The sequence below is a fragment of the Somniosus microcephalus genome, chromosome 22, assembly GCF_052327205.1.
Source record: "Somniosus microcephalus isolate GS21.2 chromosome 22, FLI_Smic_1.0, whole genome shotgun sequence".
Classification (NCBI taxonomy): domain Eukaryota; kingdom Metazoa; phylum Chordata; class Chondrichthyes; order Squaliformes; family Somniosidae; genus Somniosus; species Somniosus microcephalus.
The window spans coordinates 44,474,729-44,496,813 of NC_141008.1; the positions used below are offsets into that span (position 1 = coordinate 44,474,729).

Sequence of the window (22,085 nt, forward strand, 5' to 3'; positions counted from 1 at the left end):
AAAGAGGGAGAGAAGATGAAATAATATCAAGGGAAAATTTATGGTTCAGTTTCCATTTTTTCTCTTTGTGCCTTTGTCTCTTCAAAATTTGGAAGTGTTGCCCTCCTGCATCTGGAACACCTCCATTTTATGCATCAGCCATGACCGGCAGACTTTGTGATAGTTCAAATGAATATATGAGGCAAGAGCCAGGCTTGAAATGGGCTGGTTAGCATTTGGTACATACAGGAGAATGTGAGGGATTTGCATTGAAGATGAATATATGCTTTTATATAGCACCTTAACTCATCGAAATGTCTCAAAGCCCTTCACACTTTGAGATACAGTTGGCAGGTGGTGGTTCAGTGTCTGCAGAGTGGTCACTTTTAAAACCATAGGTTTTCACATGGGATGCCTGCATCACGCGGGTGCCGAGATCTCCCAGTGTCTGATCATTTGTTCCCTAGTACATTGTTTGTGTTACTGTACAAACAAACACTTTCTGCAATAAGTGTACTGATTTCCCATCGATAGTTGATGCTGTCATTCGGAAGTTAAGGCAAGGGGACCAGAGGTGATATCAATGTTTGCAGGAGGGCGATGAGGGATGTCAGTACTTGCAGTAGATTCCTATACAGAAAAAGACTGAAAACCACAAATTCAATCCAAGGAATTTACCTTGTCTTATACTTTATTGGCACAGAACTCTGGTGTTGGGATATTTTACTGATTGATATTTCTGTGACCTTTTACAAGGTGAATGTGGGGCTCAAATAGGGCTAAGAGATTTTAAAAACGTAGAGTTAAATTTTGACAGTTTGACAAGAGTGCACACCTGTACAAACATTGGAAACCAACAGCTATTGAGTTTCAATAAATCATTTGTTTTCAGTTAGTAGAAAGAAACTCTGCTTTTGAGACTATTTACATGCTTAATGCTCACAGGTGCTCTGCTTGCTATTAAACACAGTCTGGTCCTTTGTTTTGCAGCAACAAATTTCTCGCCCTTCACAAGAAGAAAAAGAAGCTGAAAAAGAAGAGGAGAAAATTGAAAAAGTAGAGAAAGAAGAAAAGGACGAGAAGAAGGAAGAAGAGAAAGATGAGAAGGAGGAACCCCAAAGGTAAGAGAACTGAGTGGAGCCTCTCTATGGGAGCTTAGTCATTCTAGTGGTTGTGCACACAATGGGGGGACCACTGGTGCTGGAATGCTACTCACCGTGTGCTTCCTCCTCACACTACATAACCACAGTTGATCTACGATCTAGTCAGCCGTTCTTTCATTTGGTAACAAGTGGCCAGCAAACCCATTACGAAGCAGTGTACGGCAGGAATAAGTTCTTTAACTTATTGTCATCATTTAGAAAAGTTGACACCCATTCTACTTGTGTTACTGCCACATCATGGGCCAATATGAAAGGGTTTTCTTGATCCTTATCTGCAAGACATAAAGTAATCTGCACTCGTTCATTTATTATTGTCTTGATGGAGGCTCGAGATGATGCAATTTAGTGTGAAGTGTGGGAAGAAACACAAGGAATGCGAGTATGCACTTAGTAGAAAGATGCTGAAGGCTGTGGATGAACAGAAAGGCATACAGGTTCAAGTACATCATTCTCAAGGTGTGAGTGCAGGTAGATAAAGCCATAAAAAGGTCAATAGCATTTTGGATTTTATAAATAGGGGCATAGAGTACATGAGTAAAAACAGAATTGTACAAGGCAATGGCTAGGCCACAATTGGAGTAGTGTGTGCAATTTTGCGAGCCCCATTATAGGAAGGGCATTAAAGCCATAGAACATTGAGGGTCGATTCACTGGAATGATGCCAGGGATGGGAATCTATAGGTATGAGATATTGGAGCGATTTCCACTGAAGCAGTGAAGGCTAAGAGGACATTTAATAGAGATTTTTTAAATTATGAAATGTTTTGACTAGATAGTGATTAGAGAAAGGCAATTTCCTCTTGTTGGGGAGTTAGTTACTAGGGGTAATCATCACTGAGTGAGGAAAAAGGTTAGAAGAAATGTCTTTTTACAGACATGTAATGCTTTGCCACAGGGAATGGGTAAGGCAGAGACCAGTCCGCCTTTTAAGGAAAGATTTAATAAATATTTGAAGCCGAGAAAGATAAGGATGGGGTAAGGGCAGTGAGATTAGACTAGCAAAAGTCTGGCGCAGAAACAGTGGGTGGAATGGCCTCCTGTGCTGTAAACCCCTTGTTCTTTGTACTTTTGCGCTTCTAAATTCAACTCCAAATTAAGTATCTTTTCACACCTCTGCTTTCAGTCCTCTTTGTGTAAAGATTTAACACATTCGAGTCATAATGGCATAGAAGAGGCCACTCAGCCCATCGAGTCCGTGCCGACTCTCTGTAGAGCAATCCAGTCAGTCCCATTCCCCTGTTCTATCGCCGTAGCCCTGCAAGTTTATTTCTCTCAAATGCCTATCCAGTCTCCCCTTGAAAACATTGACTGTCTCCGCTTCCAGCACTTCCGTTGGCAGCGAGTTGCAGGTAATCACCACTCGCTGTGTAAAAAAGTTTTTCCTCACATTCCATCTGTATCTCTTGCCCAAAACCTTAAATCTGTGTCCCCTAATCCTTTTATCATGAACTAGTGGGAACAGCCTTTCCCTGTCTAGCCTATCCAAACCCGTCATAATCTTGTACACCTCTATCAAATCACCCCTCAACCTCCTTTGCTCTAATGAAAACAAATCCAGCTTCTCCAACCTGTCCTTGTAGCTACGATCCCCCATCCCCAGAACCATTCTGGTAAATCTCCTCTGCACCCTCTCAAGTGCCTTCACATCCTTCCTAAAGTGTGGTGACCAGAACTGGATGCAATATTCCAGTTGTGGCCAGCGCTTTATAAAGGTTCAGCAGAACTTCTCTATACCTGTATTTATGAAGCCCAAGATCCCATATGCTTTGCTAACCACGCTCTCAATATGTCCCGCCACCTTCAGGAACTTATGCACATTAACATCCAGGCCCCTCTGTCCCTGTACACTCTTTAAAACTGTGCCATTAAGTGTATATTGCCTCTCCCTGTTCCTTCTGCCAAAATGCTTCATCTCACACTTCTCTGTATTAAATTCCATCTGCCACTTGTCTGCCCATTCTGATAGCCTTTCTGTGTCCTGTTGCAGTCGATTGGTATCATCCTCACTGTTCGCCACACCCCCAAGTTTAGTGTCATTGGCAAATTTAGAAATTCTACTCTGTATTCTAATAGCCAGGTCATTTTATATATATCAAAAAAAGCAGTAGCCCCACACTGACTCTTGGGGAACACCACTGTCTCCCATCCTCCGGTCTGAAAAACAGCCATTTACCACAACTCACTGTTGTCTGTCCTTAAACCAGTTCTTTATCCAAGCCATTACTGACCCACCTATTCCATGAGCCTCAATTTTGTTAAGCAGCCTTCTATGTGGTACTTTGTCAAATGCCTTCCTAAAATCCTTGTAGATAACATCCATTACATTCCCTTCATCAATCCTCCCTGTTAGTTCATCAAAAAGTTCAATTAGATTAGTGAAACACGATCTGCCTTTTACAAATCCATTTTGACTCTCCTTAATTAGCTTAAACCTCTCCAGGTGCCTGTTAATTTTTTCCTTGATTATTGTTTCTAAAACTTTATCCACCACTGATGTTAAACTGTCTGGCCTGTAGTTACTAGGATTGTCCTTACAACCTTTCTTGAGCAATGGTATCACATTTGCCACTTTCCAATCCTCAGGCACCTCCCCCGCACCTAGGGAAGATTGGAAAATTATGGCAAGCCCTTCCGCTATCTCCTCCCCCAATTCCCTTAGCAACTTGGGATGCAAGCCATCTGGACCAGGCGACTTATCCACTCTAAGCATACCCAGCCTTTCTAGTAGAACCTGTCTATCAATTTTCACCCCTTCCATTGCTTCTACCTTTTCCACTGCTACCGATATTTTGTCAGCATCCCCCTCCTTAGTAAACACCGATACAAAGTACTCATTGAGTATTCTAGCCTTGCCCTGCGCCTCTAAGCATATTTTACCTTCTTTGTCCCTAATAAGTCCCACCCCACCTGTTACTACCCGCTTACTGTTTACACGCCGGTAGATAATTTTTGGGTTCCCTTTTATGTTAACTGCCATTCTACTCTCATATTATCTCTTTGTCAATCTTATTTTCATCTTCACTTCCCCCCTCAACCTATTGTATTTGGTCTGGTTCTCCCTTGAAGAATTCACCTGACATGCATCATACACCTTTTTTTGTTTCATCATCTTCTCTATCTCCCTCGTCATCATCTTCTCTATCTCCCTCGTCATCCAAGGAGCCCTTGCTTCGGTTCCCTTACCCTTCCCTCTTGTTGGAATGTACCTAGCCTGTACTTGGAACATCTTCTCCTTAAAGATCACCCATTATACCGTTAAAGTTTTTCCTATCAGTCTTTGGTTCCATTTTACCCTGGCTAGATCCTTTCGCATCCCATTTAAGTTAGCCCTATTCCAGTTTAGAAGTTCCACTCTAGATTGTTTCTTGCTCCTCTCCATTGCTAATCTAAATCTTATACGATGATCACTCGTACCAAAGTGTTCTCCCACAGACACTTGGGCGACCTGACCCACCTCATTCCCCAGCACCAGATCCAGCAATGCCTCCTTCCTAGTTGGGCCAAGAACATACTGGTCAAGGAAATTCTCCTGAACACATTTCAGAAATTCCTCCCCCCTCCTTTCACTTTATCCTAGCATTATCCCAATCGATATTTGGGTAATTAAAGTCCCCCATTATCACCACTCTATAGCTCTTGCATATCTCTGCGATTTCCCATTAGGAAGCTCATGCACCTCTGCTACGGTCTTTCTCGTTCTTTGGGAATCACCACATATGAAGCTTCACTCTACTTGTCCTTTGCTTCTTTCTCTGATTTCAGGCACAGAGCTTCCTTTACTTCATGGAAGTGTCTTTTTAAGTTTGGTTTCTTTGCTGCCTCCTTTCAAAAAGAGTAATATGGATGGGAGAATTTATAATGGGGAACAAGGAAATGACAGAGCAATTAAACAAATACTTTGGTTCTGTCTTCACGGAAGAGGACACAAATAACTTCCCAGAAATGCGAGGGAACAAAGCGTCTAGTGAGAAGGAGGGATTAAAGGAAATTAGTATTAGTAAAAAAAATAGCGCTGGAGAAATTAATGGGACTGAAAGCTGATAAATCCCCAGGGCCTGATCTGGTAAAAGAGGTAGCCATGGAAATAGTGGATGCATTGGTTGTCATCTTCCAAAATTCTATAGATTATGGAACAGTTCCTGCAGATTGGAGGGTGGCAAATGTAACCCCACTATTTAAAAAAGGAGGGAGAGAGAAAACAGGGAACTACAGACCAGTTAGCCTAACATCAGTAGTCGGGAAAATGCTCGAGTCTGTTATAAAGGATGTGATAACAGGACACTTCGAAAATATCAATGGGATTAGACAAAGTCAGCATGGATTTATGAAAGGGAAATCGTGTTTGACAAACCTACTGGAGTTTTTTGAGGATGTAACTGGTAGAATAGATAAGGGAGAACCAGTGAATGTGGTGTATTTGGATTTTCAGGCCTTTGATAACGTCCCACATAAGAGGTTAGTGTGCAAAATTAAAGCACATGGGATTGGGGGGTAATATACTGGCATGGATCGAAAATTGGTTAACAGACAGGAAACAGAGAGTAGGAATAAATGGGTCTTTTTCAGGGTGGCAGGCGGTGACTAGTAGGGTACCGCAAAGATCAGTGCTTGGGCCCCAGCTATTCACAATATATATCAATGATTTGGATGAGGGAACCAAATGTAATATTTCCAAGTTTGCTGACGACACGAAACTAGGTGGGATTGTGAGTTGTGAGGAGGATGCAAAGAGGCTTCAAGGCGATTTAGACAAGTTGAGTGAGTGGGCAAATACATGGCAGATGCAGTATAATGTGGATAATTGTGAAGTTATTCACTTCGATAGGAAAAACAGAAAGGTAGAGTGTCATGAATCTTATCATTCATGAAGAAATGACTCAGGAAAGAACACTGGGCGGCCAGCTGGTGGCGCCGTCCAAGGAGTATAAATAATCAGGCGTGGGCCCAGCTTGCCCAGGACGTTTTTGTAACCTGGAACTAGTGATGTAACTAGAATCTCATGGTTGTGAAACAGTTGATTAAAGCCTTGTTTTACACTCAACCAAGTGCTTAGTGAGTTTTCTTACGTCATAGAGTATTATTTAAATGGTGATAGATTGGGAAACATAGAAGATAGGAGCGGGAGTAGGCCATTCGGCCCCTCGAGCCTGCTCCGCCATGCAATGAGATCATGGCTGATCATCCAAATTCAGTACCCTGTCCCTGCTTTCTCCCCATATCCATTGATCCCTTTAGCCTTAAGAAATATATCCAACTCCTTCTTGAATATATTTAATGAATTGGCCTCTACTGCCTTCTGTGGTAGAGAATTCCACAGGTTCACCACTCTCTGGGTGAAGAAATTCCTCCTCATTTCTGTCCTAAATGGCTTACCCCTTATCCTTAGACTGTGACCCTTGGTTCTGGACTCCCTGACCATCAGGAACATCCTTCCTGCATCTAGTCTGTCCAGTCCTGTCAGAATTTTATAAGTTTCAATGAGATCCCCTCTCATTCTTCTAAACTCCAGCGAGTATAAGCCCAATCGACCCAATCTCTCCTCATACATCATTCCTGCCATCCCAGGTATCAGCCTGGTGAATCTTCGCTGAACTCCCTCCATGGCAAGAACATCCTTCCTCAGATAAGGCGACCAAAACTGCACACAATGATTTGCCCACAATCATAAGAGACAATAGAATTATTACCAGAGACTTGATGTACAAAGGGACCTGGGTGTCCTTGTACACCAGTCACTGAAAGCAAACATGCAGGTGCAGCAAGCAGTTAGGAAGGCAAATGGTATGTTGGCCTTCATTGCAAGAGGATTTGAGTACAGGAGCAAGGCTGTCTTACTACAGTTATACATAGCCTTGGTGAGACCACACCTGGAGTACTGTGTGCAGTTTTGGTCTCCTTACCTAAGAAAGGATATACTTGCCATAGAGGGAGTGCAGCGAAGGTTCACCAGACTGATTCCTGGGATGGCAGGACAGTCGTATGAAGAGAGATTGGGTCGACTAGGCCTGTATTCACTGGAGTTTAGAAGAATGAGAGGGGATCTCATTGAAACGTATAAAATTCTGACAGGGCTAGACAGACTGGATGCAGGGAGGATGTTTCCCCTGGCTGGGTGGGTCCAGAACGAGGGGTCACAGTCTCAGGATACGGGGTAGGACATTTCGGACTGAGATGAGGAGAAATCTCTACCACAGAAGGCTGTGGAGCCCAAGTCACTGAATATATTTAAGAAGGAGATGGATAGATTTCTAGACACAAAAGGCATCAAGGGGCATGGGGAGAGAGCGGGAATATGGTATTGAGATAGCGGATCAGCCATGATCATATTGAATGGCGGAGCAGGCTCGAAGGGCTGAATGGCCTACTCCTCCTATTTTTCTATGTTTCTATGGATTACCAGCCCGAGGGCTTGTGTGCATTAGGGGCTGTAAGACGACTAGGCTACTGTGACACCAGCTTTTTAAAATAATGATGTCTGAGTCGATTTCCCTCATTCGACTGCCTCTTGATGTGTGCCTCTCTGGAGGCAACTTCTTTCAAAGAATGAGGGAAACTACAGCTGTCGTAAGTAAGCTGAGCGATTCATAACCAGTTGGAAAAGACATGGCAAGATCCCACACGTGAGAGGATAGCATAGTTTGGGCTATGAATTTTTATATGGCTACAATTTTTTCTGTGGCAGCCATTGATGCCACTCTGTTCATCAAACAAGAGGTGTGCTTCTGCGCAGAACTGGTTATGCCAATTTCATACTGAGCAGCAAGGCTGGAAATTAAACTGGCAGTGTCCATGGGGGGAGGGCAGGCTCTAACAGCGGAGGTACCGTATAACCTTTAAAGAGTGGAATTTTATTGGCACATTGTTTGTGTTCCCTGGATCATGTCCTAAGGGACCACACGGTTTGGGTTGCGATTGATGTGGAAGTGTGTAGCATTGGTTCGTTTACAAAGGGAATAATATTTTAAACAACACAATTGGAATTGTGAGAGTGGAAGCTGTGTAGAGTTTGACCTCACTTCCTATGAAATATCCTGTAGCTCATGTTGACTCTCATTGTATGTTCCCTTTTTCTTGCTTTAATTACAGTTTAGTCAAAGCTAACAGGCTCCATGTAAAGCCTGTTAAGTCTCTGGTAATAATTCTATTGTCTCTGTTATGACTGTGGGCAAATCATTGTTCCTGGTTATGCTGCATATTTTAAAATATGATTGCAGTCGAGACACTCACGCTGTCACCTTGCTGCTTCCCTGGCTCCTCTCGGAGCAGGTGAGCGAATTCATGCTGCTTGGTTGTGTTTGTAAGATGGTGTTGGCTGCTAATCTGAACTACCACCGTCGGGTTTACCATGTTTCGGTGTTTTCCAAATAGGCTGTAGGTAACTTGTGCAACTGCAAAGTCCAGCAAAACAAGGAACCTGGAGTTTAGAAAGTTGGAGTGGAGGGCAAAACTTCGCATGCTACATATTCGCAGTAACGTGCTGTTTAAATCCCAATTGTCCTGTTTGTGTCACCTTAGGGAAACTATCAAAGAAAAGGACAAACCAGAGACTGCAGGAGAGGAGCCTGAAGAAAAGGAGCAGTCTGCACCACGAGGGCGAAAAACTGCAAACAGCCAGGGGCGGCGGAAAGGCAGGATCCTGAGATCCATGGCAAAAGAAGCCATCACTGAGGAGCCACCCAACCCCCCTCCTCCACCTGAACTCGGTGAGTACCACTACCCACATGCACAGGTGAAATACCCTCCATATTCTTCTAGATGCCAGCTGCAAAATTATAAACTGCAGCTTTTAGATTTCTTTCCCACTGTTGGATCTGTTCATTTCCCAATCTTTGACCTAATTAAATGGTCTGGACTCTATGGCCCCAGTGAATAGTGGTCTGACGGTGCTTCACTAACTCTGTTCCAGGGAGTGCAAGTAGTAGGAAAACCTGTGATCTAATTAGGAAGCATCTTACTTTTCTCTGAAGACACACAGGCCATGATCCTGGAAATATTGATTTATCTGCTGTTGCAGGACCTATCACTGACTGAGGGCACACCACAACAGGCAGTGCCGGATCATGAGTGGCTAGTTTTGCAGGTAGGAATTGTGTTTACTGTGCAGCTGGGCCCTGGAGACAGACTATGTGCATTGTAATGTTACAGTTTACTGCTCATTTACCATTAGTCTTTCAGATTACAGAGCTAGATGCTAATTCTTAGTCCAGGGTGGGGGGCCTTTCACCCCGATCATTCTACTGACATTCACCCTTTTTTAACTCATGTTAAGTTTTAGGAATTCAGTAGGAAATTGGCAAGACATGGCATTGTGGTTTTCAGAGAACAGTTGACTGAATCGTGGAATGCAAGCCCTGAAACGACAGTGAAAGCCTGTGATTGCTTTAAAATAAGAAAGGGATTTGACCCACTCAATCATAATAATTTAGTGGCCCTGGAATCTCGAGGTCCGATTAGCTTGGTAGTGTCACAGGAGTGTGGATGGACTCAAAAGACACCATGTCAGTTTCCTCTGTCCCTGAACCGGACATTGAACTAGAATTCGAAGAATATTCCATGCAGATTAAGAATGTCCACACACGAGTAGAGCATTCTGTTGAGGTTACTTCAATTCCATTACAAATCAATATTGGTTGGGGTTTAGGTCTTGCTTTAGATATTTTCTAGGGTTCAACCTGCTAGTCACTCCCATAAACAGTATGAGCATCTTGTGTTTAGAGGTGTTCCCAATATTTAACTGTACGATCGTGCAAGCCAGGGGTGTAACAATAATACACCCTTGTAATTTGAACTGGATATTCTTGCCTTTTGCAAGTGCGCTCTCTTTATGATCTCGAAGTGAAGTATCCTCTTGGGAAGAGTGATCATAGCATGGTAGAATTTCAAATTCAGTTTGAGGGTGAGAAAGCTAGGTCTCAAACTAGTGTCCTGAACTTCTTCAACAAAGGTAATTACAAAGGTATGAAGGCAGACTTGGACTGGGAAAATATATTACAGGGTAAGACTGTAGAAAAGCAGTGGCAAACATTTAAGGAGATATTTCATAACTCTCAGCAAATATATATTCCAGTGAGAAAGAAAGGTTCTATGAGAAGGATGAACCATCCGTGGCTAACTAAGGAAGTAAAGGATGGTATCAAATTGAAAACAAAAGCATACAATGTTGCAAAGAATAGTGAAAGGTCAGAGGATTGGGAAATTTTTTTAAACCTGCAAAGGATGACTAAAAGAATGGTAAAGAGAGAGAAGATAGCTTTTGAGAGTAAGCTAGCAAGAAATATAAAAACAGACAGTAAGAGCTTCTACAGGTATATAAAAAGGAAGAGAGTAGCCAAAGTAAATGTTGGTCCCCTGGAGGATGAGTCTGGGGAATTAATGATGGGAAATGGTGGAGATTTTGAACAAATATTTTGTATCAGTCTTCACGGTAGAAGACACTAAAAGTATCCCAATAATGGATAATCAAAGGGCTATTGGGGTGGGGGCGAAACTCATAACAATCACTATCACTAGAGAGAAAGTGTTAGGCAAACCAATTGGACTAAAGGTGGACAAGTCCCCTGGACCCGATGGCCTGCATCCAAGAGTCTTAAAAGAGGTGGCTGCTGTGATAGTGGATGCACTGGTTGTAATCTACCAAAGTTCCCTGGATTCTGGAGAGGTCCCAGCGGACTGGAAAACCGCAAATGTAACGCCCCTATTTAAGAAAGGAGGGAGACAGAAAGCAAGCAACTATTGACCAATTAGCCTAACATCTGTCATTGGGAAAATGCTGGAGTCCATCATTAAGGAAGTGGTAGCAGGACATTTAGAAAATCATAATATAGTCAAGCAGAGTCGGCATGGTTTTATGAAAGGGAAATCATGTTTGACAAATTTGCAGGAATTCTTTGAGGATGTAATGAGCAGGGTGGATAAAGGGGAACCAGTAGATGCATTTGGATTTCCAGAAGGCATTCGATGAGGTGCCACATAAAAGGTTACTATATAAGATAAGAGCTCATGGGATTGGGGTTAATATATTAGCATGGATAGAGGATTGGCTAACTAACAGAAAACAGAGAGTCGGGATAAATGGATCATTTTCAGGTTGGCAAACTAACTAGTGGGACGCCGCAGGGGCCTCAACTATGTACAATCTGTATTAATGACTTGGATGATGGGACTGAGTGTAATGTAGCCAAATTTGCTGATGATACAAAGATAGGTGGGAAAGCAAATTGTGTGGAGGATGCAAAGAATCTCCAAAGGGACATAGATAGGCTAAGTGAGTGGGCAAAAATCTGGCAGATGGAGTTTAATGTGGGAAAATGCGAAGTTATCCACTTCGGTAGGAAAAATTAAAAAAAAACATTATTATTTAAATGAGAGATTACAAAATGCTGAGGTACAGAGGGATCTGGGGGTCCTTGTACATGAATCATAAAAAGTTAGCATGCAGGTACAGCAAGTAATTAGGAAGGCAAATGGAATGTTGGCCTTTATTGCAAAGGGAATGGAGTATAAAAGTAGGGAAGTCCTGTTACAACTGTACAGGTCGTTGGTGAGACCACACCTGTAGTACTGCGTACAGTTTTGTTCTCCTTCTTTAAGGAAGGATATACTTGCATTGGAGGCAGTTCAGAGAAGGTTCACGAGGTTGATTCCAGAGATGAAGGGGTTGTCTTATGAAGAAAAATTGAGCAGGTTGGGCCTATACTCATTGGAGTTTAGAAGAATGAGAGGGGATCTTATTGAAATATAAGATTCTGATGGGGCTTGACAGGGTCGATGCAGAGAGGATGTTTCCCCTCATGGGGGAATCTAGAACTAGGGGGCATAATTTCAGAATAAGGGGCACCTTAAATCGGAAATGAGGAATTTCTTCTCTGAGGGTCGTGAATCTTTGGAATTCTCTTCCCCAGAGAGCTGTGGAAGCTGGGTCATTGAATATATTTAAGGTGGAGATAGACAGATTTTTGAAAGGTAAGTGAGTCAAGGGTTATGGGGAGCGGGCAGGGAAGTGGAGTTGAGGCCAAGATCAGATCAGCCATGATCTTATTGAATGGCGGAGCAGGCTCGAGGGGTCAAATTACCTACTCCTGCTCCTATGTCTTATGTTCTTACATTTTTGAAGACTGACCGAGAAAACACTTCACAAGACAAGGCCATATAATTTAATAATGCAAATAATAGGCTGCTTTATTTCACATCAAGTGGGCATACAAAGCAGCAGTTATGATCAGATTCACTGAATTCAATCAATGCAACTTGTCTTCAGATAATAATGCAAAATGACAAACATGCCATGCTTCCTTGTTAGTGGGTCAGCTTGCTTAACCCCTGACTACCCCTCTGCAGTCTCTGCCTGGCAAACGCTTGCCCTCGCAACTTTCTGTTTAAAAAAACCTGATTGGCTCTGTCACTGTCCCTGTTTGTTTAATCTCCGTGTTCACAACCCGGAGGCGGGTTTATGGCAGATAACCCCTGCCCAACACCAGAGACCTCCCAACACAAGGGGTATTGATCAATTGCCGAGACAAACGGTCACATTTCAGGATTCTTTGGCCATTTTTTCCACAGGGAATTTTCAAAAAATAATTATTTTTACTGTTTTATAAAGCAAAGTTCTCTCTCAAGTTTAAAAAAACACCAGGTGATTATTATGCTAAGTGGAAGTTGTTTTCACCAGAGACGAAACAAGAAGCAATTAGCTTGTCTAGATGATCACGGGGGCATCAAACAACTTTTTGAACAGTGGGATTCAGGTAGCAGGAAGGGCCTTTTGACACAGGACGGCTACAAGGGTAGAATCATAGAATGGTTACAGCGCGGAAGGAGGCCATTCGGCCCATCGAGCCCGTGCCGGCTCTCTGCAAGAGCACTTCAGCTAGTCCCACTCCCCTGCCCTTTCCCCGTAGCACTGCAAATTTCTTTCCTTCAGATACTTATCCAACTCCCTTTTGAAAGCCGTGATTGAGTCTGCCTCCACCACCCTTTCAAGCAGTGCATTCCAGATCTTAACAACTCGCTGCGTAAAAAAGTTTTTTCTTGCGTCCCCTCTGGTAGTCAGGTTTGTTAAAGAGAAAGCTGTGATGACTTTCACCAAGGCAAAGAGATTAGAAATGCTGGAGGATAGTTAGAAGCCATCTTGTTTAAGTCCATTAAGACAACTCACTGATGTGGGCTAGCCTGGCATGTTCTTTATTTTGTATTATTATGCAAAATTGAATTGTACAGATTGAATTGAATGAATCTGGTCCTAATGACTGTAGTGTATATCACCTTACTGTGAATAAAACCATCTGGCCTCGCCTCATCAAGTGTTTGCTTAGTCTGTCTTTGGAGAGAATGAATTTGTACACGTGTGAAAGACACCAATATCCAGTTCAGGCGCAAGGGAGTATTGTTGCAGCCCCTGGGTTATGCTGTCGTACTTGCATGTAGGGCAGTATGTGTCAACTCCCAGAAAACGTAAGATGCTCAGACTGCCTATGAGAGTGACTGACACCACTGAGCCAGAAAAGTGTCTATGCAAGATCTGAATTTTTAACACAGGCTAACAAGTTGCTTATCATTTGCAATGTTTTGTGATGAAAGCCTAGCTCATTATCATTTTAATCACCTTTTATCTAATTTTTAAAACGTTGTGTGGATGCACTTTGCCTTAAACACAGCAATTAATTGTAGCTTTTATTCTGCAAATCTCTCCTGTGGCAAAACGGTCAAAAATTCTGGCAGATAGTTTACAAATGATCTTTGTGTCAAACACTAATTATTGATTCCTACACAATGCAAATGGAGTTTTAACTCTGTTCATGGATCAGTTGAACTTTGCTTTACAGTGTGCATTGTGGTTTAGTTACTGTAAGCAGGGATTTGTGCTAAAACAGTGACCAGAACCTCCCACTTGATCTCCATGGTGTGGACAATGATAGTTGGAGCGATTGTTCCCTGGGTGCCCGGTGTACAGGACACGAGGGTTATCGGGTATTCTGATCTTAAACAGTGCTGTTAATATTTAATTTAAATACCTCATCAATAACCCATTAATATATCCCATCAATAACTGCAGCACCGTGGATTTCAGGCTTGTTGGCAGGAAATTTATTTCTGGCTTTGGGGCATGGGCTGATTTAATGTTAGTTTTATATATTTCTATGTAGTTTATATAAGGCACATTTTCTGATTCAGTAGATAATGTATCACAGTCTAATACAGTATATTAAAAAATGTCAGTTCTAAAGGAGTAAAGTCCTCTTGGCTTTAGATCCATTTATAAACTATTCAGGCTCCCTAGTTACTGGCTTGTAATTCAGTTAACATGCCACTAATCGCTGTATCTGGGGTTCCCCCAGCTGGCTTAGTGTAAAGGGTTAATGAGACATCCTGACTGCTTGAGTCTGAATCCTCACTGACTGTTAGAATGGGGTTACTGGGATGGGATGCGGTTGTTCCCTGTTGTCGAACATTCCCGATATATTTCTGCCCTGGTACTTTACCACTCCTTCACTTTCACTGCAGCTGGTGCTGACTCATATTTCTTGGATTGTTTCCCTTCATTGCTCAGTCTGCCTGTGTGTTGTTTCCCTTTGGCCTCTGAGCTAAACTGCTGGCAAAGATTGCCAATAAACCTCCCTCCCCTCCCCCGTCACACCATTTAACTGCTGCATACAGCGGCTTACTGTCACACCCATCCAGCAAAGCATGGCGAGTCTGTTGCTGTTCACCACTTTGCTTTGCAAAAGTCAATGATTTTGGACTCTTGGACAGTATTGCACCCCACATCTATCCGTGCATAGGTCATGTTTACAAGCCTCTCTCCCTTTTGCTAACCTTTAGTCTGACTTTACTTCCTGTGTATTTAAGTCCGGAACCAAAAGGACATTTTCTGCAGCAGGAATGTTCTCCACTTCTAAAATTGTGAATTACATAGGATATACGGCACAGAAACAGGCCATTCGGCCCAACCAGTCCAAACTGGCATTTATGCTCCACACGAGCCTAAATTGGGAATGCAGAGAGCAGCAACAAACTCGAACCTAATTTGATGTTGATGTGCAAGTGATCAGGCTGTTTAAGTGGAATTGACTGTCCTGCTGGGCCAGTCACTAAAGCGGTTTTCACACCTTTGTGTGAAATGTTGATACATTTCCACAGCTTCCATATTAGCTTAGCGTCAGCAACTGTATGGGAAACATTGTTATTATTGTAGAAAACATTTTTCTTGTTGTATAGCCGGGGTATCCAGACTGAAGCCTGTGGGTCACATGCAGCTCCTGCGATCTGATGATATGAGTCTCCAAGATAAGCCAACTCAGTCCTATTTGTATTCATATTTCTTATTCACTGATTAGCCCTCTGAATTTATGGGCCTGGGGTTTCCAAATCATAACACGAAGATCTGTTCCTATCGGAAGTGTATGCAGTTTTTTGGGAGCATGTGTTTAAGTCTACTCCCGAGGTCTCCACCTTCACAGAAGCCAGTCTTCAGCCAATTTGATTCACTCCACGTGATATCAAGAAACAGCTGAGTGCACTGGATACAGCAAAGGCTATGGGCCCCAACAACATCCCGGCTATCGTGCTGAAGACTTGTGCTCCAGAACTAGCCGCGGCCCTAGCCAAGCTGTTCCAGTACAGCTACAACACTGGCATCTATCCGACAATGTGGAAAACTGCCCAGGTATGTCCTGTCCACAAAAAGCAGGACAAATCCAACCCGGCCAATTACCGCCCCATCAGTCTACTCTCAATCATCAGCAAAGTGATGGAAGGTGTCATCGACGGTGCTATCAAGCGGCACTTACTCACCAAAAACCTGCTCACTGATGCCAGTTTGGGTTCCTCCAAGACCACTCAGCTCCCGACCTCATTACAACCTTGGTTCAAACATGGACAAAGGAGCTGACTTCCAGAGGTGAGGAGAGAGTGACTGCCCTTGACATCAAGGCAGCATTTGATCGAGTGTGGCATCAAGGAGTCCTAGTAAAACTGAAGTCAATGGGAATTGGGGGGGGGGCGGAAATGCTCCACTGGCTGGAGTCATACCTAGCACAAAGGAAGATGGTTGTGGTTGAAGGTCAATCATCACAGCCCCAGGACATCACTGCAGGAGTTCCTCAGGGCAGTGTCCTAGGCCCAACCATCTTCAGCTGCTTCATCAATGACCTTCCCTCCAGCATAAGGTCAGAAATGGGGATGTTCGCTGATGACTGCACAGCGTTCAGCTCCATTCGCAACTCCACAGATAATGAAGCAGTCCATGCCCGCATGCAACAAGACCTGGACGACGTTCAGGCTTGGGCTGATAAGTGGCAGGTAACATTCGTGCCACAGAAGTGCCAGGCAATGACTATCTCCAACAAGCTAGAGTCTAACCACCTCCCCATGACATTCAATTGCATTACCATCGCCGAATCCCCCACTATCAACATTCTGGGGGGTCACCATTAACCAGAAACTTAACTGGACCAGCCACATAAATACTGTGGCAACAAGAGCAGGTCAGAGGCTAGGTATTCTGCGACAAGTGTCTCACCTCCTGACTCCCCAAAGCCTTTCCACCATCTACAAGGCACAAGTAAAGAGTGTGATGGAATACTCTCCACTTGCTTGGATGAGTGCCGCTCCAACAACACTCAAGAAGCTCAACACCATCCAGGACAAAGCAGCCCGCTTGATTGGCACCCCATCTACCACCTTAAACATTCACTCCCTCCACCACCAGCGTACCGTGTCTGCAGTGTGTACCATCTACAAGATGCATTGCAGCAACTCGCCAAGGCTTCTTCGGCAGCACCTCCCAAACCCGCGACCTCTTCCACCTAGAAGAACAAGGGCAGCAGGCGCATGGGAACACCACCACCTGCAAGTTCCCCTCCAAGTCACACACCATCCTGACTTAGAAGTATATCGCTGATCCTTCATCGTTGCTGGGTCAAAATCCTGGAACTCTCTCCCTAACAGCACTGTGGGAGCACCTTCACCAGACGGACTGCAGCAGTTGAAGAAGGCGGCTCACCACCACCTTCTCGAGGGCAACTAGGGATGGGCAATAAATGCTCCGCCCTGATCCCATAAAACGAGTAAAAACATTTTTTTTTTTAAAGTCTGTATGTGGCCTCTGAGATGTCTTGTTGCGCACCTAAACGGCCTACTTAGAGACACAGCCTGGACGCCCCAGGTATATTGCAACAGGAATAATGTGCTAATCCGTGAAGAAATACCGAAAAAGATGCAGAATACAGAGCTCTCGATGTTGTATTCATGGTGCTGATGCATGCTATGCTTGGACCCAGCTGGATAGAAACGTGATGATCTCATGGAACCCAATTTGAATACCTGTGCTGTAGGGAGCAATTAGAACAAAATAGTCGCACTTTGTGGCTGTACAGACATGCAGGGTACAATTGTGAAGGATAGTGCTAACCTGTAGTGTGACGGCGTTGGGTATATATGGCAGGCAGCTGTGCTGATTAACCCCATGATTAAGAAATGATATTAGGTTCCACACCAGCAGAAATCTGTATTTAATTTGTAACACTTCAACAAATAAATTGGAAAATCGGAGATGTTCTGCGATTTGTCCTCAGTATTCTGGGATTTTTTTTTAAACCTGCAACATTGTACTGATTTTTGTTCCAGTGCCCAGAGGGTTAATTGAAACCATGATTTTGATGCCCATAAATGTAATTGAGTGTGATGGTGTGCTGGAGCCAGCTGGTGAGGGCCTGGTGCAGCATTGTGTCAACGTGGAAAACGGTGCAATGTATTTTTAAAAACCCACAGGTTGGACGATAAATCAACATGAAAGGGGCACTCGTAGATTGTTTGCTCACGCAAGGCAGACTACTGCAGCAAAGGTGGGGTTGGATTTGGTGTTAAGAAAAGCACCAAAGCTGGTTAGTAACCTGGAGATTGGTGAGCGGCTGGGAACTAGTCATCATTGATGTCAAAGCAAAGGCCAAAATCAACATTGTGGTAAACAGGACCTTGGAAAAGCAGGGACACGCGAAGATTCTTCGACAATATTCATTGGGAAACCAGTTGGAATTAGAATAGAAGGGAAATGAAACACATTTAAGGCCATTATATAGGATGAGGAAAGTATAAGCTGTTTAAAAAAGCATAGCAAGATCTGGAGCGCAATGGTTAATAAAGAGGTCAGCGGAATATTAAAACAACCCAAAAAAAACTAAAAGGTGCAAAAAAACAAAAATAGAGAGGATTGGGTTTACTATAAAAGGCATAAGGATAGCTAAAGAAAATATTCAGAAATGGAGACAAATGGCAGAGGGCAGTAAGATTGTGGGAAAGTTACTGGAATCTATTATCAGAGACAGAGTGAGCACTTGGATGAGTATCAGCTGAAGGATAGGTCATGTCTGACTAACCTAGTTGAATTTTTTGAGGCAGTCACTAGCATGGTGGATAGAGGAGTGTCTATGGATATTGTTGCTATGGACTTCCAGAAGGGGTTTGATAAGGTTCAACACAAGAGATTATTAGCAAAAATGTGAGCACATGGAATTGGGAGTAACCTTGCGACATGAGTTAGCAATTGGTTGGGAGATAGGAGACGGAGAGTAAGGATAATGGGAACATTCTCTAATTGACTGGACGTGACAAGTGGTATTCCCCAGGGTCCTGTACTGGGTCCTCAACTTTTCACCATATATATTAATGACTTGGATGAAGGAATTAAGAGTTGTATATCCAAGTTTGCAGATGGCACTAAGTTAGGAGGCACCATAAGTTGTGTGGTTGGGCGGACGGAGGGACATAGACATACTATAAGATTGTGAAGGGATCGGATCGGGTGGATGCGGGGAAGATGTTCCCGATGATGGGTGAAACTAGAACTAGGGGGCATAGTCTTAGAATAAGGGGCTGCTCTTTCAAAACTGAGATGAGGAGGAACTACTTCACTCAGAGGGTGGTAGGTCCATGGAATATGCTGCCCCAAAAAGCTGTAGAAGCTACATCATTACATAAATTTAAAACAGAAATAGACAGTTTCCTAGAAGTAAAGGGAATTAAGGGTTACGGGGAGCGGGCAGGAATTTGGACATGAGTCTAGGTTCGGATCGGTCATGGCCCTGTGGGTAGCGGAGCGGGCCCAGGGGCCGTGTAGCCTGATCCTGCTCCTATTTCGTGTGTCTAATTCGGTTAGATTCAGGAGATGGTTCTGTGATAGTGGATTGGCGGTTAGGATCAGATCAGCCATGATCTTATTGAATGGCGGAGCAGGCTCGAGGGGCCGATTGGCCTACTCCTGCTCCTATTTCTTATGTTCTTATATTCTTAAGTGAGTGTACAAAACTGTGGCAGATGACATTCAATGTGGAGAAGCGTGTGGTCATCCACTTTGGGCTTGATAAAGACAAATCAGAATATTTTCATCCTGGTGAGAGACTAGGAGCTGTGGAGGAAGGGATTTAGGTGTCCATGTACACAAATCACAAAAAGGTTGTGCACAGGTGTAAAAAGTAATCAAAGGCTAAAGGAATGTTGCCCTTTATCTCAAGAGAGTTGAAATTCAAAAGCGAATAAGTTATGCCTCAGTTCTACAGAGCTCTGGTCAGACCCTTTCTTTAGTACTGTGTTCGGTTTTGGGCATCGAACCTCAGGAAAGATACATTGGCCTTGGAAGGGGTACAGCACGGATTCACCAGAATGGTAACGGGCATAAAGGGTTAAATTATGAGGACAGGTTGCATAAATGTGGCTTGTACTCCCACAAGTTTAGAAGATTGAGGGGTGATCTAATCGCGGTGTTTAAAATGATAAAGGGATTTGATAGATTAGCTGCAAGGAAACTGTTGCCTTTGGTGGGGGAACCCAGAACAAGGGGGCATAATGTTAAAATTAGAGATATGCAATTCAGGAGGGAAATCAGGAATAACTTTTTCACACAAATGTTAGTGGAAATCTGGAACTCTCCCGCCCAAAAGACTGTGGCTGCTAGGACAATTGAAATTTTCAAGACTGAGATTGACAGATTTTTGTTGGGTAAGGGCATCAAGGGATATGGATCAAAGGCGGGTAAATGGAGTTCAGGTACAGATCAACCAGGATCTAATAGATAGTGGAAGAAGTTGGCGGGCTGAATGGCCTATTTCTTTTCCTAAGAAAGACACAAAAGATGACAGTTTAATGAAGGTCAAAGGATAAATCCGGTAAACCTACTAAAGATGATCGGGATATGGCCGATAGACTGAATGGATTCTTCACAACAGTTTTCACAAAGGAGGACTGTAAACTGGAGTCACAGTAAATCGGGCTGAGTGCACACACAAGTTAATAGAGAGTGTGTTATGAAGAAATTGGAAGGATTAAGTAGCTACATGGGATATTTGCACATGGGCCAAATGGGATACATCAGGGATGGCCATTCAGCCACGTGGCTTATGATTCCTGCCAAACCACCCGCAAGGCCCAGGTTCTATTTTTACTTGCATTTCTTGCTCACTGATTTGTCCGGTTAGTATTTGCAGCTTGAGAGATATGCAAATTAATGGGAGCATGGATTTAAACTTGTGTGGCCCATGAGACTCCATGTTACACACCTAAATGCCCCACAAAGTCTAAATAGCTTGGACACTCCTGACGTGCCTCCTGGGATCCTCAAGGATTTAAGGAAAGTATTAGTGATGTCTTGCCTGATATTTTTCAGAACTCCATAAATATCAGAGAAATACTAAAGGATGATGAATGTAATTCCAGTAATCATAAATACAATTAAAGAACAAAAGTGGGTGATCACAGGCCAGTTATATCCCAGAAAAGGTAATTAAGGGGACCAGCTCGCATCTTTGAAAGGAACTAGTCAGTATTGTTGAGAAGCAGGATTCAGGGTTATTAACAGCACAGATTTTTTTTCCAGAGGGAAGGGAAGGGAAGGAACTTGGTGTTCCTGAAAGTAAGGGATCAACCGGTTGTGGTGGGACTGAAATCCACAGAAGAAAATTCATACGAGGGCTGTGGATGCAGTGCGATCAAATGTCCTTTCCTGGTTCTGGATGTCATGAAGCACACTGCACATGTGTGGAACAGCTGATACTCATCGGTTGAGATGTCAGCACACTGCTGTTGGAGCTCTGTTTCTGCATGGTTTCATGTATTTAAATTTTTAATAGTTCATCAATAGGAAAATGGGAAATATCTGTGACTGGAGTTGAAGGTCTCGGTTATGTACCTTGCTCAATCTTACATGGTTTAGAGATCCTTATCCAGTTTTTCTAATGCAGTGGGTTGTGCTTCTTCCAGCTTCTCATTCTCGTTTTTTTCCTTTTCTCTCTCTCCTTCCGCCCCCTCTTCTCCCTCCTCCTCTTCTCCCCTTTCACTTTTCCCTTTCTCTCCCCCTCACCTATCCCCTCTTCTCCACCTCCCTCTCCTTTCCTTCTCTGTTTTCTTTCTCTCTCTCTCTCTCTCTTCCCTCCTTCCCTGCTTTTGCGCTCTCCCTCCATCCTTGCTTGCGCCCTCTCCATATCACTTGCTCTCTTTCTCCTTTCCTCTCCTCCCTCCATTCCCTCCCCTCTCGAGCAGCTGCCTGTTCCATTGCACAATTTGGACAAGTAACTGTATGATGCTGTTGGGTCGCTTCCCTCTCTTCCAACCTGGTCTCTCTCTCTCCCACTTTTCTCTGTCTCTCTCTTTCAATTGCTATCTTTAATATGCATTACTCTCACTAACCACCTCTCACTCCCTCTTTTTCTGTATTGCTCTCTTGTCATGTGCACTCTTTTTTGCATTCTCTGTCTTGCTTGCACACTCAGTCTGAGGGATTGATGTTCTGCCTGTGTGCAGAAACTTGATATACTAAGCAGACTAACATCCCTGCAACAGCCCCGACCTGTATTGGTCAGCCATTGTGAATTCAGCATCCATCTTCAACTGTCACTTTGTTCTTGGTTTGCCTGTACCCTGGTGCCTGTCTTGCCTGTACCCTGGTGCCTGTCTTGC

The 22,085-nt window shown here is 43.5% G+C and overlaps 1 protein-coding gene across 12 annotated transcripts in view; it reads left to right on the top strand.

The window, feature by feature from the left end:
- Nucleotides 1-22,085, top strand: part of ncor1 (nuclear receptor corepressor 1) — a 372,353-nt gene that overhangs the window by 213,319 nt on the left and 136,949 nt on the right. For all 12 annotated transcript variants that reach the window (XM_085964552.1, XM_085964550.1, XM_085964555.1 and 9 more), the window contains 2 exons: nt 970-1,100; nt 8,658-8,845. In XM_085964552.1, coding sequence (XP_085820678.1) covers nt 970-1,100; nt 8,658-8,845 — 319 coding nt within the window. The remainder of the gene's footprint in view (nt 1-969; nt 1,101-8,657; nt 8,846-22,085) is intronic.